Source organism: Augochlora pura, chromosome 7 (genome assembly GCF_028453695.1).
Source record: "Augochlora pura isolate Apur16 chromosome 7, APUR_v2.2.1, whole genome shotgun sequence".
Taxonomy (NCBI): Eukaryota; Metazoa; Arthropoda; class Insecta; order Hymenoptera; family Halictidae; genus Augochlora; species Augochlora pura.
In genome coordinates, this window is record NC_135778.1 from 15,042,720 (window position 1) to 15,059,432 (window position 16,713).

General features: G+C 44.9%; 1 protein-coding gene across 1 annotated transcript; it reads left to right on the forward strand.

Annotated features, from left to right (window-relative positions):
- Positions 1–6,397: 6,397 nt before the first annotated feature.
- On the forward strand, positions 6,398–16,101 carry LOC144472975 (uncharacterized). The gene is made up of 9 exons (XM_078186471.1): positions 6,398–6,670; positions 9,754–10,133; positions 10,318–10,540; positions 10,824–11,111; positions 11,262–11,389; positions 11,479–11,651; positions 11,763–12,129; positions 12,268–12,709; positions 12,787–16,101. Exons 1-9 carry the CDS (start codon positions 6,583–6,585, stop codon positions 15,039–15,041), a joined length of 4,344 nt encoding a protein of 1,447 aa, XP_078042597.1. The 5' UTR covers positions 6,398–6,582; the 3' UTR covers positions 15,042–16,101.
- The last annotated feature ends 612 nt before the right edge of the window (positions 16,102–16,713 follow it).

Below are 16,713 nucleotides of genomic sequence, written 5' to 3' on the forward strand. Positions count from 1 at the left end.
TATAATGTATATTAAATATTACTATATTATATATTACTCATTAAGCACTGGATGTCTTAAAGACGACCATAAATTGTCAGGTTATGTCAGAAGAACGTTACAAACACTTCTAAAAGACGTCTTGATTTGTAACACGAGACGTTTCTAGGATTTTCCCCAGGGTGTTGCGCGTATCTTTTTGATCTCTACCGTTAACATGTAACCTTTTTATACTAAACAAACGACGAACATTTATTAGTACGCCTCGGTAGTCGAGCGATCGCGAGACACACCATACACTTACCGTGCACCGTAATAACACTGCTAACGAAATCACGTACCACGAACCACGCTAAACAGTATCACGAGCACGTTCCAAACGCGTGTCTCTCGCGAAGCACACAATCGAAGCACACAGTGGCCACTTGCGGACGCGAAGAATCGTCTAGATCCCGCTGGATAGAGGAGGAAGCGGGACCTCTGTGTCAAAGGTAAGCACAGGACACGGTGAAAGTCGAGCAGCTCGGTGTCCTACGCAGCTCGGGAACCTTGACCAACAAATCCGAGGCGACTGATCCCGGAGACGGATCGAGAAGCGATCGGCGACCGAGGCTGCGAATCGAGGACCGTGGGGCTACGATTCGGCCGCCCGGTTCCCCGAAACTAGCCGAGTCGAACCGGAAAGGTGGTTCCTCGGCATCTCTCGGCGAGAGGACACCGTCTCGAGGAGGAGGCGCCCGCGTGGAAAACGGTCGAAACAGCTGTCGCTGCGCGTCGGAGCTGCAGGTGCGCGCGTGCCGAGACGGTGGTCCCACGGCGGAACCGCACGCGGAAATGACCGGAGCGAGGTTTCGATCGGATCCGGATCGCCAACGAGAAAAACATTCGCGCGCTGCTTTCACGCGTGCACGAGCATAAGCGCTAGCATAACCGCGAGCATAAGCGCGCGCGAGCGCACAGTCACGTGCGCGTACGTGGAAGTCGGTAGAACGATCGGACGGTGAACCAGCGAACGGCGAACGGAGCTGCAGCTGCGATGGAGGCTGCAGGGAAACCGAAAGCCATCTCGCTGCTCCATTCAGGTACAACGGTACTCTGGCACCGATTAACCGTCTCCCCCTTCTACCGATTCTTTCCTCGTGGCTCTTCCTTCTCCTTTCCTGCCTCCGCGACCTCTTTCTCCTGACGCCGCGTCCTCTTTTGTATTTCGAATCCGCGAATTTTCGTAGCGACGCGCCGTGTTTTCAAATTAGAGAGACCGATCATTCAAAATTTTACGCTTCGACCTTTTGTTGTTACGCAATTTGTGATGTTTTTCGGTTGCTGCATCACCGAGGTTTGTAAATTCGACTCTTATTTGTTTCTCTTAAATAACCACGCAGTGATCGATGCAATTCCGTCGGTGCATGCTGTTCAACAGAATTATAGCATGGACAAGTATTGGTGGAAAATCGGGCCACTTTGATCGACCAGAACTCCGCGAAAAATCGTTGTAGGACGATGACTATTTTTTAAAATTAAAGCTTGAAGCTTCTACTTTAATATACTATTTCTCGATTTTAAACTAGATGCACCTTCACCGCTGTAACTACTTAAATATAAGGCCATGTTTGTCGCATTGAAAATTGCCAATTTCGACAAAGTATACGGACTCGGTAAAATTTTTCTCGATAATGTCGTTTACAGTAGAATATAGTTTGATTCTTCCTCTTCAATTTGAAAAAAATTAAACGCAGCTGCGATTTTTTCCCGCAAAGTTACAACACTTCAAAGTACCCTTGCAACGCGCAGCAATACACGGAAATCCATATAAGCGATAATTGTATAACTAAATGTAATTCCGTCTTCCGTTATTAACACAAAACCTACCATGCGCGATCAAATGACCGTTTTTGAAATTTCGTTTAGAATTTCTCGTATACAACGTTACTGTATCACCATGTAGCTTCTTGACTTTTCCTATAACATACATACAACCCATTTTTCAATATTCACAATTTTCTTTATTGCTTACTTTCCAATAAAAATTTATAGCATGTCTAGTCTACCACAAGCGGTCATTTGACCATTTGAAAAATTCATGTTATTTACGACTATATTCTTAGATAAGCGCACTCCAGAAATTGTTTTACGAGTCTACAATGTAATTGTTGATCTATAGTGTAGAAAAACGCGCGATTGGAAGAAATGCATAGCGTTCTTTATACGACAATACTGGAAGCGATCTCTGAGATGGTCGCTGGTCAGGCGGCGTACTGTTTATGCCTCGGTGATAAGAGCTCTATCTTTGGGAAATGAGATGGTTCGTCGATGGAAGGATTGTTAAAATTTGAACTATCGTAACTCTGTTAAAAACAACCGTACAACAATGAAAATTAGCGTGTTTTGTAGAGCAAAGTCTCCTCTTTCGTTTGCCCTAGACGTTTGTTAACTTGACCCTTCGGGAGCACCGAAAACGTTCGGAAAGTCAGGAGGCCAAAATCGGCCCGTGGACTCCAATTTGAATAGGCCGTAATTTCTATATTCATTTTCAAGATGCTGTATCTTTCTTTCCAAAAATGGTAAAACAATGGGGCCTAGCAGGTTTTAAGGGGTAAAGTCTCTACTTTAATCTGTATCAACTGATTTTTACTGTCAAAATTTGTATAAAATGTAAAAAATACGTATATGGAAAATGTGCAATACAAAATGCTGTAATTTGTAAAAAATGTGATGAAAGGTAAATAAAACTTTCTAAATAGAAAAGCGTGGAGCGTGGAGCGGGTTGTTATCGTAGCACTAGAAAAATATTTTGTTTACTATCCAATTGGCTAAAATCTCTTTCTATATTAAGATACATATGTTTTTTTTTGAAGCGGTCATTTGACCGCTCATGGTAGGAGTAGTTATACATGACATGTCGGTAGGTTTAGTGTCAATAAATGTAAGAACCAAAGTGTCTAAAATTCGAAGAAAAATAAAGATAACAATAATAATAATAATAACAATAAAAGTAATTATAACATGTAATCAACAATCGACTAAATTCGTGTTCCTTTCACTGTTACCGCGGACGATTAAACGAATTACAAAAATAGACGTCGACCGTTATTCGAAATGCGCTGGAAGAAGTTCCGCAATACTTGTCTCCTGTCATTTCTTCTACGAGAGTATCGGAACTGTAAGCGGGGACCGTAAAACTATCGCAAAAAGGGGTAAATCGAAAGCGATGAAATCATCGACGTCCGCGTGACGAGGTATTCTCTACAGTCCCGACGCGACTGCGGAATGTTTTTCTGCTGAATGATTTATAGGTGCGACTGACCTCTCAACGAGTTACAAACATGCATGCGAGGAACATGTTTTGACGGTAAAAGTCCTGATCGTAAAACTTTCCGAAGGTTATTGTACCTGGCGACAGATGCGGACAAAAAGATGAACGCGAGGGAAATTTGGAAATGATGCTTCTTTGAAATCCTGTATTTTATTATTGCTGATATTATTAATATTATTACTACTATTATTGTTGCTAACACTATTAATATTACTATTACTATTGTTATTACTATTATTATTTCTATTACTAATACTATTATTATTACTATTATTATCATTTTATTGATACTATTAATACTATGCCAAATAAATAAAGACATGCATATGAGCGGAAGAAGACATACATTTCTATTGAATTCCTAAACAGTGTGTGCAAAATGGCATTCTAAACGATGTCTTTGGAGAGCCGCGGGCTGCACTTAAAAAATTGATCAACATTCGAATCGCGCGAGGCTCGCCAGCAAATTGTTATTAAGGAGAGTAATGCCGACGCGACGTGCTGGAGAACTTTTTAGCGGCCAGTACGAGAAACCAGTACCGCTTTTTTTGTAACACCTTCGTTCACCGGTACGGGACACCGGTGGTCCTACCATGGCCCCACCATGGTGCCAGGCGGAGGCACGCGAGGCTCCTGTGAAGGACGAAAGCGTGTTCCCACGTCGCACGCAAAACCGCAAATTCTTTTATCATCGGACCACATTAACGGTCACGTATGCGGAAAGACATCCGGGGCTTTGACATTCCCCGCGCAAGCGTGGCTCGTTCCCGAATTCCATGGCTGACGCATGCCATTATGACCTTTTACGCGCCTGCATCGTCGGAGGACGCACTCGCAAAGACACGGAACGGTATTATCACAGTCCTAGCAAATTTGAAATAATAAATAATAACTGCTAAATTAAATTAATATTTTAGTCCTATTAAAGTCTTATTAAAAATTAGTATTTTTCTCCTTTTAGGAGAAAAAGAGTTTAGTTTCTTAATTATCAAACAGTCACTTGAAACAATTCCACAAATAATTTATTTATTATTTGTTGGTTGCAGGTAGTGTTTCTCATTTGGTTCTAAGGGAACGATAATGCATCACTTTTGTTTCTTTCTTGTCTCTGGTGTATATTACACAATGGATATTCTGCATATTAGTTATGAGAATTGAATATTAATATTAAATTTCGTAATAAATATTAATTTCCATTGATTAATATTCGTGTCACAGCGATGACAGAACGACATCTGTGATTGCAGTTTAATTTATTCTCGGTACTGTCTTTTTTTATGGTGGCTGTCTTGAATACAGTGATCGAACAACGTTAACGATCCATGGCGCACGTAAGAGCACTTTGGTACTTCGCGGCACGCGCATGAATCAAGGTCAGTGACCGGCGATGACCAAACACTGCGAAAAGCAAGGTGTGCCGCGGTAAATACAATTTCGTACATAGCGTAGTATATAATATTATGCATTGGCCGTCGGCTTGTCAACGAAAGGGTGTCTTGCGAACGCTGAAGTACTGCCCGTTGCTAAAAAGGTGGCACAATTACTGTCGAGAAGCAAGGGGGTGTATACGCCCGTAGTCTCCACTTCTCTATGACCTTCCGAAAGCCACATCTATCGATAAACAAGAAAACCAATAAGATAATCATTGCGAGGAGCAGAGAGGATCAGTCGCCCGCTTCATCTAATCGCGTCTCTCATTTAGCATCAAACTTAGCCAATAATAATCGAAAGTCCGGAATGAAACCGACTACCTCATTTTCTGGAAATTGGAGACTAACAGGAGGAGTATCGTTTCTGCCAATAAGGGAAACGCGTTTACCCTACTTCTGTGAGGCCGTAAACATGGCTGGGTTGTTGGCAGTCGGTCCTACGTCTTCCTTTGTACCATCTTTTGAGCAACGGACAGTACCTTCCGGACGGTGACGTCACTAATGTGTCCACCTCTTTGCATCACCTTGCCGTAGGTTCTTCGATGTTGAAGATAACGAAAATCCCAGTTTTCCGCAATTTATGACCAATAATTGCAAGAAATCCCATCATGCATACAAGTCACCGAGATCCACAAAACGTGTTCCTTAAATTTTCATTGTAGGCACAGATAAGGAAGCTGAAACAAAATATAATTTTTCCATGAAATAAATTTCAGAAACAATTGAATTTAAAAAAGATGTTTTAATCACTGTTTAATAGATTAGTCCTTCTATTATCGAAAAGAAAGAATTCAAGTAGCTTGACTGAAGTGAAGAAAAGTTATTCTGTCTAAAAGAGCGACCGAATATTTCCGTGACCGACTGCATGTGATTTATAGAATATAGGACCAACGTAGTGCGCCAGCTGTCTCGGTTATATAATAAAACAATACCGAAACCCCGTTTTTCGGCGATCATTGCGTCGTACAGTGTAACGAGTATGTGTCGTTGGGGACAAATTCGTAACTACTAAACAAATTAATTTTCAACCTTGAACCCCTAGTATTCTTTTGAAGGGGGTACAAAGATACATCGGTTTGTGAAAAAGCACAATTTTACTATACATTAATAAATTCTTTATACTAATAAAGAATTAAGATGATATATATATATATATAAAAAAAAACGCGGCAAAAATTGGAATAAATGTCAAGCATCGTTTTTGACAACGAATCGAAAAATTCGGTAAAAATTGTGAATGGTATCGAAATCGACGTTGTTTTATTAATATTTTAAGACACAGTCAACTATGAATTTTAGTTTTCTTTACTTTTGTCGATTGCTCGTTACACTGTGCGGCGCGGCGCGTTGAGCGTCGCGCGGGAGATAATTTCGAGAATTCCGAGGAACTCGCGGAAGCGCGCGTGGAGGGAAACAAAGAAACCGGGGGTGGGGGAGGGACGAAGATAGCCTGAAGAGGAAGCCTGAAGAGGCTGGCGTCGCTACGGTCGTCGGCCACCAAGAGGTCCGGCAGTGCTGCACCGAGCCTCAAGCTATATCGAGAGCCGTATTCTCACTCTCTTACTCTCTCTATTTCTTTCTCTGTCTCTCTCTATCTTTCTTTCTCTCTCTCTCGCTCTCTCTCTCTCTCTCTCTCGGTTCGGTTCGGTTCGGTTCAGACGTCGTCGACGACGGACCGCCGCCGCCGCCGTTGCCGCCGTTCGCCTAGGCCGCTTAAACCCCCTTCCGCGGGTCAGATCTTGATCGAGCTGTCGATCGATGACGGGCTTCCGGTTGTCCGACGTGCCGGAACCGACGGAAAACTGGCCAGGAACGGAGTGATCGTCGAGCTCGGCTCGACGTGGAAGAGGAGGAACAACCATGGGCAACGCCACCACGAAGAACCACTACTCGAAGAGCAGCCTGGCCGTTGGCGGCGCCTCCAGAAGACCGCGCTGGGAGGGATCAGGTTAGAGTCTGCTTCCGTTTCCGTTCCCATTCCCATTTCCGCCTTCGCGGCCGCTTCCGGCTCCGATTGCCAGGCCGTAATGTCCCAGCAAATGTGTCAAAGGTTGCCTCCTCTCGGGCTCGAGGGTCGAGGACATGTCATCGGACACTACGCCATCGGGCGCCATCTTGATCGGGACTCGATCGACGATGCGGAACGCTTCTGACAACTCTCAACGAACGCTTTTCCCTCCCTGCCGTTGCCGCGTCGCGCCGGGTCAAAGGTGAAGCCTCCGTTGACGAGAATGGTCCCGCGAGGGATGCGCGTGATGCATCCGGCGTGACTGGTGAGCTTCCGGTAACGGTGACTCGGTGTGCGACGGCAACCACGAAGACGACGACGACGACGACGTCGACGTCGCGACGGTGCACTGTGTTTCGGCTGGCTTTGATTGGCTTGCTTCGACGGTGGGACGATCGCTAAAATTAGGCTACCTACGCCGACTGTTCTGTCAAGATCGCGCAACCGTTTGAGTGATCGGCAGACGCCGGGGTAATTAGCCAGCTGATTCTGTTGCCGAACGACCACCACCGAGTTCTTTCCTTGTCGTTTTTTAACATTTCCATGATACTCTGCCACCTAGTAACAATACGACATTTATTCTAATTTTTAACAACGAGTGTTTCTGTCTTAGACCTCGGTTGTTACCCTATAAACCTTAATTGTCTTACTTTGTCTCATGATAAATTCAGTACGAAGTTAAAAATGGTGTTACCACTATATGAAATGATATGTTAATATTATTATAGCGAATGGCACATTAATATTATTATAAGAAATGGTAACATCATTCAAGGAAGGCATCTTCCGCGTAAAATTTATTATAAACTTGAATTGTGGAAATGTTTCATTGACTGATTTCTAACAAAATTCTGAGAACAGGGCACATTTTTGAACAGTAAAGATGATCTAACCGCTTAGACAATAATTTTGCGACGGCTGCGCCGGATTTCGGAAGTTCGCAAGTTAAAATATTATCTTCTAAAAACCGAGTTGACGATGACACATTGCGAAGTCGCTTTCACTTCTATGGAAATTTGTCTGGAGGTTTTGTATTTATTTACCGTCAAATCAGCCGGCAATCCAAAATTAACTCATGCGCCTCGGGGGCGTTTATTTTAATAGCCAATGGCGAGCCTGTTGAAAGGTAGCTGGGCTCCACGGGGGCAGATGAAAAGCGAAAAACCTGAATCTTATTTTGACGAGAAAGAGAACTGACCAATGTTTTCTTGGAAAATGAGATGTTGTTTGTTCGTCCATCGTGGGCGCTTGAAATTGTCTCGTTCCATTAAGATCGAAGAGTTAGTTAGCAGCTCCGTCGACCCAGAAACCGTTTCCCAGACCTGAAACGTAAATAGAGGAATGAATACTTTGGAAATGAATGCAGCGTTCATTGTTACGAGACGGGAAAGCAATGGTGCTTCGTGATTTCAATTGTTCCAGTGGTCGACTAATTTATACTAATTTCTTTTTTTTACCTAATTACAGTTTACTATCTTCATACAAAATATTTCAATTAATCTAATACAATTTCTTAGAACGAGCAACGTCTCTGAAATTGGATTTGTTAGAACTACAATCATATTGTTATTCGTTCATGAACTCTCGAACGACGAACAATTTTCGCAAACTACAAAATTGGAATCAATACTTATCACTAGACTGCGAATTATTTTTAACCTATTAAGACGATCAAAAGGAAAATGAACTTCCTACTTGATTTCTATTTCTCGCAATTTCTGCAGACAGTTTCTATTTTGTATAAAATTTTCTTACGACCATTCTCAGTTTATTCCTCAATATTTCGTAAATATGACAAATTCGTCGCAGTTCATTTCTCAATACTTACCGACGTGATTCTTCACCAATCTAATCGATTAATTTTGATTACAATCTATAAAGTAAACCAAACTTTATTAACGTTTACAGGGTTATGTCAAGGTATCTTAACTACGATTTTCTCCTGGCCTCGTTCATTATCACTTTTTCGTACAATAATTAACAAGTTCCTACGAGAAAAAGAACATTAATTGACAAGAAAATAATACTATATTTGTTAATTATAACATCTATTGTTTGTGTTCTGATTCGGCGTCTTATGGGTACCAGTCCAGATAACTGAGTACATATATTCTTCGATATATAAAAATGTGAATCTGGCCTTCGCACTAGAATTAATTTCAAGTCATCATTACAATAATAAAGTGCAGAACAAAATGAGGCCGAAGTGTTTGGAATAACGACAGGTATGTCGTAGAATTGTATCGGAGACACGCCGAGTCGGTGTCCGATGTCGGCTAGGAGTCTCGCATAGTTTTCCTACCCTGAGGACTGCACAACCAGTGGCCCTCAGATTGCCAAACGCTTCAAATTTTATTTTGGGAGCGCCACCTGCGGACCTGTGTCGGGAATGTGTGTTCCACGCGTACGTGAGCATCGTTCTGGCACGTGCGAGCTTTCCGTGAACTTATTAACGACCAGACTCGTTTATACCATCCTCCCAAACATCACCGTGTCCATCTATTAACCTCTTTCACTATCATTTCTTTAACGAGTACTTTCGTCGCAACTTTTTCCTCCTGGACGATGTTGTCGAGGTTATGTATACTGTGGCTTTTCCCGCGAAATCGGGATCATTCACCTGTTATTAAAGTCTAGGAATGAATATAGCATGCAACGAACAAAACTTGTATCCTTCCTTTAAAGAAATTATTCAGAAAAATGAAACTTAGAGAATAATTTGAAGTTAATATTTGAACAGTATCTTTTGACACTGCTTGATAAAAATAGTATTAATATCCAGTGAATGCATTATATTAGGAATTGAAAATACTGTGAAAATATTCTGAAATTATTCTGGCGCTTTTGTTATTTCGTATTTCGCTCGCTTGTTTCCATCGTAGTCGCGTAAAATTCGCAGTCTAGTGATTCATTCGAGTAATGTTCCGTCGATTCTGTTTTTACACGGCAGATAGGTTCTAGAAGAAGCTGTGCAAAAAAAAATCGGGAGAGGAATAATATTAAAATATACGTTTCGATTTCAGGGCTTCCAGCTCCGCCGGGGAAGCCGATTTTAATACCAGGAGCGGACGAATCGCAGCCCGAGGTGGTTGCCATTCGTTGGGAGAGGTCACCGAGTAACGGTGGCTCGGCCATCGTCGGATATCTCGTCGAACACAGACGACTCGGCTCGCAGCACTGGGTGCGCAGCACGCCGGGGTTATGCACCTTTCCGGAGCTGACCTTGAGCGGCCTCGAGCCTGGATGGCGCTACCAATTCAGGGTCAGGGCGCAGAACGCGGTGGGTCTCTCGCGGCCCAGCGAGATCTCCGATCCGCTGACTGTCACCTTGCAGAGGTCTGCCGCGTCCGCGCCTGCTTTCGATCTTGAGCTCAAGGACACGATCGTGCTCGAAAATGACCAGGTATTCGCTCCTCGAAATAAATCGCGACACGACAAGCCTTGGAATTTTGTAAATGTGCAAAATGAACACGTCGTTTAGCTAGTTCTGCAATTTTAGGATTTTAAAATACAATTCGGATAGAGAAACGAGTCCAAAATTGTTTGTCAGAGGTTTAATAAAGTTTATTATTTGTTCCTATTCGCAGGCCGAGTTCGTGGTGCGATATACCGGTTCGCCTCTGCCGAAAATCTCGTGGTTCAAAGATGGCTTCGAGATCTTCAGCAGCAGGCGAACGAGGATCATCACAGACAGCGGGAGAAGTGTTCTCTTGATCCACCAAACAGCCCTGAACGACGAGGGTGAAATCAAGTGTACGGCCACCAACAGAGCCGGTCATACCAGTACCAAAGCTAGACTGATGCTGGAAGGTGTGGAGGACATTCGATTTCATACAACCTCCTAGCCACACTCTTTTAATATTTAATCGTGGCAAAGCTTCATTTTTAATGCTTACGACTTTCAAAATGTATATTACTCCTCTATGGTTCGACAATGACATTTCGTTTCTATCCGCTATTTTGAATTGCAACTATTCAATGTTGATTTGGTGTCTTACTTAATAGTCGTTTTTAAACGTAGTGGTAATCGCGAGACTTGTGCGAGCTTTGAAAAATGATTTCTCGATTTTTATTGACAATTTTAATTGGCCAGCCCCACCAAAGATCCGTCTTCCGCGACAATACGAGGACGGCCTGCTTTTCGAACAGGACGAGACTATCAGATTGAAGGTGACGATGGCTGGACGACCTCCACCCTCCGTGATGTGGTATCACGACGGCGAATTAATTTCCGATGACAGCAGGCACATCTTTGAAACAATGGACATCGAGGCGATTCTAAAGATACCGGATGCCAAACGGATCGACAGGGGAGAGTACACGGTCAAAGCCATAAATAAACTTGGGGAGGACATATCTTCATTTCTAGTTACAGTCACAGGTTAATATATATGTAACAGGACAAATTTAATTACAATGGATTTTTATTATAGATTTGAATGTTAATATAGTTTTTTAGTTGAAATTTTCTAGTAAAATATATTTAAAAATAAACTGTATATATTTATCTAATAAATATATTCGCTTTCAGACCGACCAGCTGCGCCCGGTAAAGCTATGGTGACCATGACTCTGGGCAGGTCGGTGACACTCTCTTGGCAGGAACCAGAGGACGACGGTGGTTGCAAAATAGGAACGTATATCGTCGAGTATTATAGGGTGGGTTACGCAAATGTTACTGCGTCGATCGGCGCGAATTCATGTTCCTCTAATAGATCGATGATTAACTATAAATAATTGTTCCTTAGATTGGCTGGGATGTTTGGTTAAAGGCAACCACGAGTAGACAGACTAAGGCGACCTTATCGGAGCTGATCGAGGGATCGGAATATAAATTTCGGGTGAAGGCTGAGAACCCTTATGGTATGAGCGAGCCTAGCGAAGAAAGCGATGTGATCTTCATTCCAGATTTAAAGAGAGGGTACATTCGAATGTCTAATCAAATATTTAACAAACCGTTCAAACATTTATATAACGCACATCAGTTTATAGTAAAATAATTCGCTTACTCGAAATTCCTTTGATAAAACAGTATAGTGACACCTTCGATGGGCGGGAAGTCGCAGAGCCACCGTGAAATCCGATCGCGGGAGAAGCGAGAGGTGAGCTTTGCCGTGCCCACTCAAAGAACGAGAAGCCTAACAAGAGAAGAAGGTCGGTCAAGGGACGAAGAGGACGAGGGACGTTTTGGTCCAAACAGTCGATCCGTGTCAGCTCAAAGACTCAGCAGACCATCCAGAGCAGACAGCAGAGTCACGTTCGCCATGGACACGTTGGACAAGTCGGAGACGCCGGTGCCTCCGGCCAGATCGAGAGATCATTCCAATACAAAGCACGATAGTCGAACCGAGATTTATGTAGATCGTTCGAGTATCAGTGCGAACGTAATGAATACCGAGGCAAGTAGAAATACAAATATTCAAATAGCTAACCATTTTCAAAGTAAATGTGGTAACTTACCACAACATATACAATTTATAAACTAAAAGAGAAATACAGTATAGGTTGCATTTCTCACAAAGCAATTTTTCAAATAGATTACAAATCAAGGGAAGGAGGATAGTGTAGCAACCATAACATCCCCTACGACCGCGCCAGCATCATCGCCCCTCGTGGACGAATCCTCCAGACGATCCATGTATAGAGAGTCTCGATCACGATCGATTTCCGTATCGCGAGAGCGCAGCATGTCTCCTTTGTCGATGCAGAAGATTCCGGAAGAGGAGAGTCCGGCGGCGTCCACGCCTCCTCTTCGTCACTCGATAAGTTTAACCTTGAAGAAGCAGCAAGCGATCGTCGACGAACCGGAGCCACCGTTCATGAAGAGTCATTCGTTGGACGAGAAGCCGAGCTCGCCGATTTCTCCGAGGGAGGACGACGAAAGCGTATTGCATGGAAGCTCCGAGTTTATGCTAGTTCTGTATCCTGAAGACCAAGATAAGAAACTCCTGGACGTTGTTGGTACGTCGAAGACTTTAGGTAAAGTCATGTTTATTATTATTATTATATATATGTACGAAATGCCTTTAAAAAATAAGAAAACAATGGTCTGTTAGAAGGAAGACAAGTCGCAACGGTGGAAGCAGAAGACATAGAAGACCTGATCCCTCCACCGATGTCGCTGTCGTTGCCGGAGTTGTTTAGCGTGGAGCACCAAGTGGTAGAGACTCTCCGAGAAGCGGTGAGTTCGACGGAGCTGCTCCACGAACGGGCGATGGAGCGGTTCTACCGAGCGGTGGCAGCGGAGGAGGCATCCGAGTTGGCAAAGAGGAAGACTCAGGTGGAGAGGGAAACTGGAGAGCTGGCGTCGACGACGGGGGAGAAGACGGAAAGCGAAGACGCGGAGGCGCAGGACGCACGGCGATCGTCGATCCTGCGCAGATTGTCGAGCCCCAGCGTGGCGGCGCAGAACCTCATCACGTGGCAGGCTAAAAAGAACCGTCGAAGGTCGAGCGAGGGTCAGCCGGAAGGGTTGAAGTTGCCGTCGAAGCTGATAGCGCCGAGCATGCTGCCGGACATAGAGTCTAGATCGGATCCCAACTTGCCAAGCGACTCCGAGGCTCCGACCGGTGTTTGGGGGCTGGACAAAGAGGCGGAGGCTGCGACGCAGTTGCGCAGGTGGCACGAGGCGAATGTGCCGTTGGTTCCGGAGAGGGAGGAAGAAAGATCGATGCCGTGGCAGGCGGAGACCAGCGAGGGAGTCTCGCGCAGTCAAGGGGTGGTTTCGCCGGCTGCGACGGTTCAGCCAGCGCCGGAGGCGAGGGAGCAGGAGGAGCTGGAGGACGAGGAGGAGGAGAGTATCGAGAGCTCCGAGGAGTCGTCGGAAGAAGGCAGCAGCGAGGACAGCGAAGACCTGAAGCTGCTGAAGGCCAGAATCCTTGCCAGACAGGTGCTGGAAGAGGAAGACACGTATCATCCGCGAGGCAGACCCGTCCAGCACGTAGATCTCGAGCCTTTGGCAATGCCCACTCACAACATACCGATCCTAGACGTGACTCCCCCCACGCCGACCTCGCCGGGACTCGCGTCGCCCACCAATCTAGTTCCGAAGTCGATCCTGAAGAAACCGAAAGAGGATCAACCAATCCCCGTGAACAGCTTCGGAAGACCGATTCCGCCGGAGAAGCCTATTCGAAAAGTCCCTCCAGTTCAATCAGTACAACCCGTGGTCACGAGGGATGAAGAAATCAGTGAACCGCCGCCCCAAATAGCTCCCGAGGCGATGAAGCCGCCGGCTCTTTCGGAGTCCGACACAGACAGCATGATGTCGGCAGGTGAGGCTGCGAAGACGCGCAGGATCCAGGCGAAGATGCGGTCGACCGCCTCTGAGGAGGAGATCGACGAGGAGGACATCGAGGCGCGGATGGCGGTCGTGAATCACTACACCGAGATCGTCAGGGAGCACTCGAGCCGGTACAATTACAGAAGCTCGGAGGAGAGGCGGTTCGGGGACAATATGGCTGACTCTCGAAGGTCCTCCTTCTCCGAGGAGCAAGACAGAGGCAACTATGGGAGGGAGAGGGTGGAGACTCCCGTGGCACGGAAGCAGGACGCGAAGGAGCCGGAGAAGCAGCGACCAGTGAAAGAAGGAGCCAAGAAGGAGAACAATGTTGACAGGTCGCGGCAAGAAGACCGGAAGCCGAGGAGAAGCACCGGCTCCCGCGGAACCACTCCAGCGAGGGACACCAAACCCATCAAGGAACCCGTTAAAGACGGCCGAATGTCCAGAGCCTCGTCCAGGACACAGTCTCCTGCCTCGAGGTCCAGGAATGTGTCGACAGAGAGAGGCGGCGCTTCCTCGAGGTCGTCCTCGAAGACCAGAGCCCGCGGAGTCTCCCAAGACAGGCGACCCGTCTCGAGGACCGGGTCCGAGGACCAACGACTGGCCAGGGAGAAGTCCGTCGACGATGAAACTCGCAGGTCGAGGAAGACCTCGCACTCGAGGTCCAGCTCCAGAGACAGGAGCAGAAGTAGACCAGAGACCCCGGTGAAGACCAAGATGGAGCGTTTGCAGAAGGCACTGGAGAGTAAGAAATACCGCGGCACCAGACGCAGATCCGGCGTCGACAGGGAGCTCGTCCCGAGCCGACCGATCGACGAACAGCTGGCAATCGAGGCGCAGAAGAACGTCAGATTCACGGTCAGCTACGTCACGGATCTGATTCTCTTGATGGCCGCTGTCTACGTCTACCTGTTCAAGAAGGAGACCCTGGCGATCCCGTTCATCGCGCTGCTTCTGTACAGGAGGATTCAGCACGAGATACGGGGGCGAGTCTCGCGCGGATGGTGGTGGTCCAAGCAAAAACAATAATACTTACAGCAGCTATTCCGAGATCGGGAGACTCTGCGCGATCAGCCGGGAACCGAGGAGATCTAGCAGATCGACGGGACGCACCTTACGGTTTCTTGACCGCAGTCGGAATGGTTACCGAAATACACTGTTAATCATGCTGTCGCGAACCACCTTCGGCCGGAAACGAGCTGCTGGACCGTGGGATTTAATCGGTCACTTACACAAGATTTATCGTTTCGAATCTCTGTTTTGATATTCAGGGTGGGCAACGTAACTTAGTCACCTGGAATTCACTTTGGCGATGCAGACACATTTTTAAAAAAAAATGTCGATTGAGTTAAAAGCAACGAATAGTTTCGTATGCGCCAAAAAATCAAAATTATGCGAATGGTATGCTTCAATAGGACGGAAAATCGTCAAACTATTAATTGTCGCAATTATAATTCACTATTATTATTATAACTAATTATTAGAATAATAAATATAATAATATTGACAATAGTATAATACTATTTATATAAAATCTGCAATCTGTTTTTCTCATATCGGAAATAAACCAGATGATCAAGTTACGTTGCTCTCCCTGCTTGTGAAATTGCAATATTACAGGTGTCCGGTTTGTAACTGAAATTCACAACGTTCGTGAATCTAATTACAAATCGAATATTTTTAGGGACCGCAAGATTTTGTATGTTTCGAATTCGATCACGACCATAATGTATTCGATGGTGCGAATTGTGTCGAAGATATCGCGATGATGGATGCGCGGTTTGGAAGTTTCATTGAAATCGCAAAAGCTTGTAGCGTTATCGATAAACTACTCTACGACAATGCGGGATAACATTAGTAACAATAGCTGCGAGAGCCATTTGTTCACAGCCAATTCTTGTACTTTATTCAGGATACCATACCAAACGAGTACTAAAGAATGTTAGTATAATATACGCACACGTGTCAACAGAGTAACCATATCGACACAGTTGCATACTATTATAAATTATTGTTATTTATTCTTATTTATTATGATTATTCTTACTGTCTTTACTCGAAATAAATATATTTACAAAATCCTGTTGAATTTGAACCGTGCATGTGTTTCTTTTTTCTGGCAACCTGCCCTTCGATAATAATTCAACTTTTAATTTTCAATTTTCCAATTGGAAAACCTTTGAATAAATTAATTTGTCAATTGCATTTAGAAATATTAAAACAATAATTGTAAGTCAAACCAGATAATAATTAATTTAGAAATTCACAAAACGCATTTCTAAATATTCCTCACAGGCTCCGATAAAAAGACCGAAGAAACATAATTTTTCCATTTCATCTCTCTAGAAAACTGGTTGACCTATCATCTGGATAAAATTCCACTGCTACGAATTTTTACGTCTCTGCCGCGAGTGTGCATATGCGCCGAAAATTGCATTCGGCCGAATCGTTGGGCAAAAGGTGGCACCGTGAATCGCGTCGCTCAGCGTCGCGGCGACGATTTCCTCCTCCGAAAGCGAGCGTGAGAAGCGGCCGATGCTCGACGATAAAAAGCATCGGCGCGCGACGTTACATCAGGGATCGGGAGAGAGAGGAAGAAGGTAAAAGAAAAAGAGGGAGAGAGAGAGAGAGAGAGAGAGACGGAGATGGAGGCAGGGGCCAAAGAAAGAGGGAGTAGAGGGTGATGTATGTCGCGTCGCGG

What these genes read in the sequence shown, in the direction of transcription:
- LOC144472975 (XM_078186471.1), top strand. Translation starts at nt 6,583, where the DNA reads ATGGGCAACGCCACCACGAAGAACCACTACTCGAAGAGCAGCCTGGCC. An exon ending in ACCGCGCTGGGAGGGATCAG is followed by an intron (nt 6,671 to 9,753) that starts GTTAGAGTCTGC and finishes TTTCGATTTCAG; the next exon opens with GGCTTCCAGCTCCGCCGGGG. An exon ending in TGGTACGTCGAAGACTTTAG is followed by an intron (nt 12,710 to 12,786) that starts GTAAAGTCATGT and finishes ATGGTCTGTTAG; the next exon opens with AAGGAAGACAAGTCGCAACG.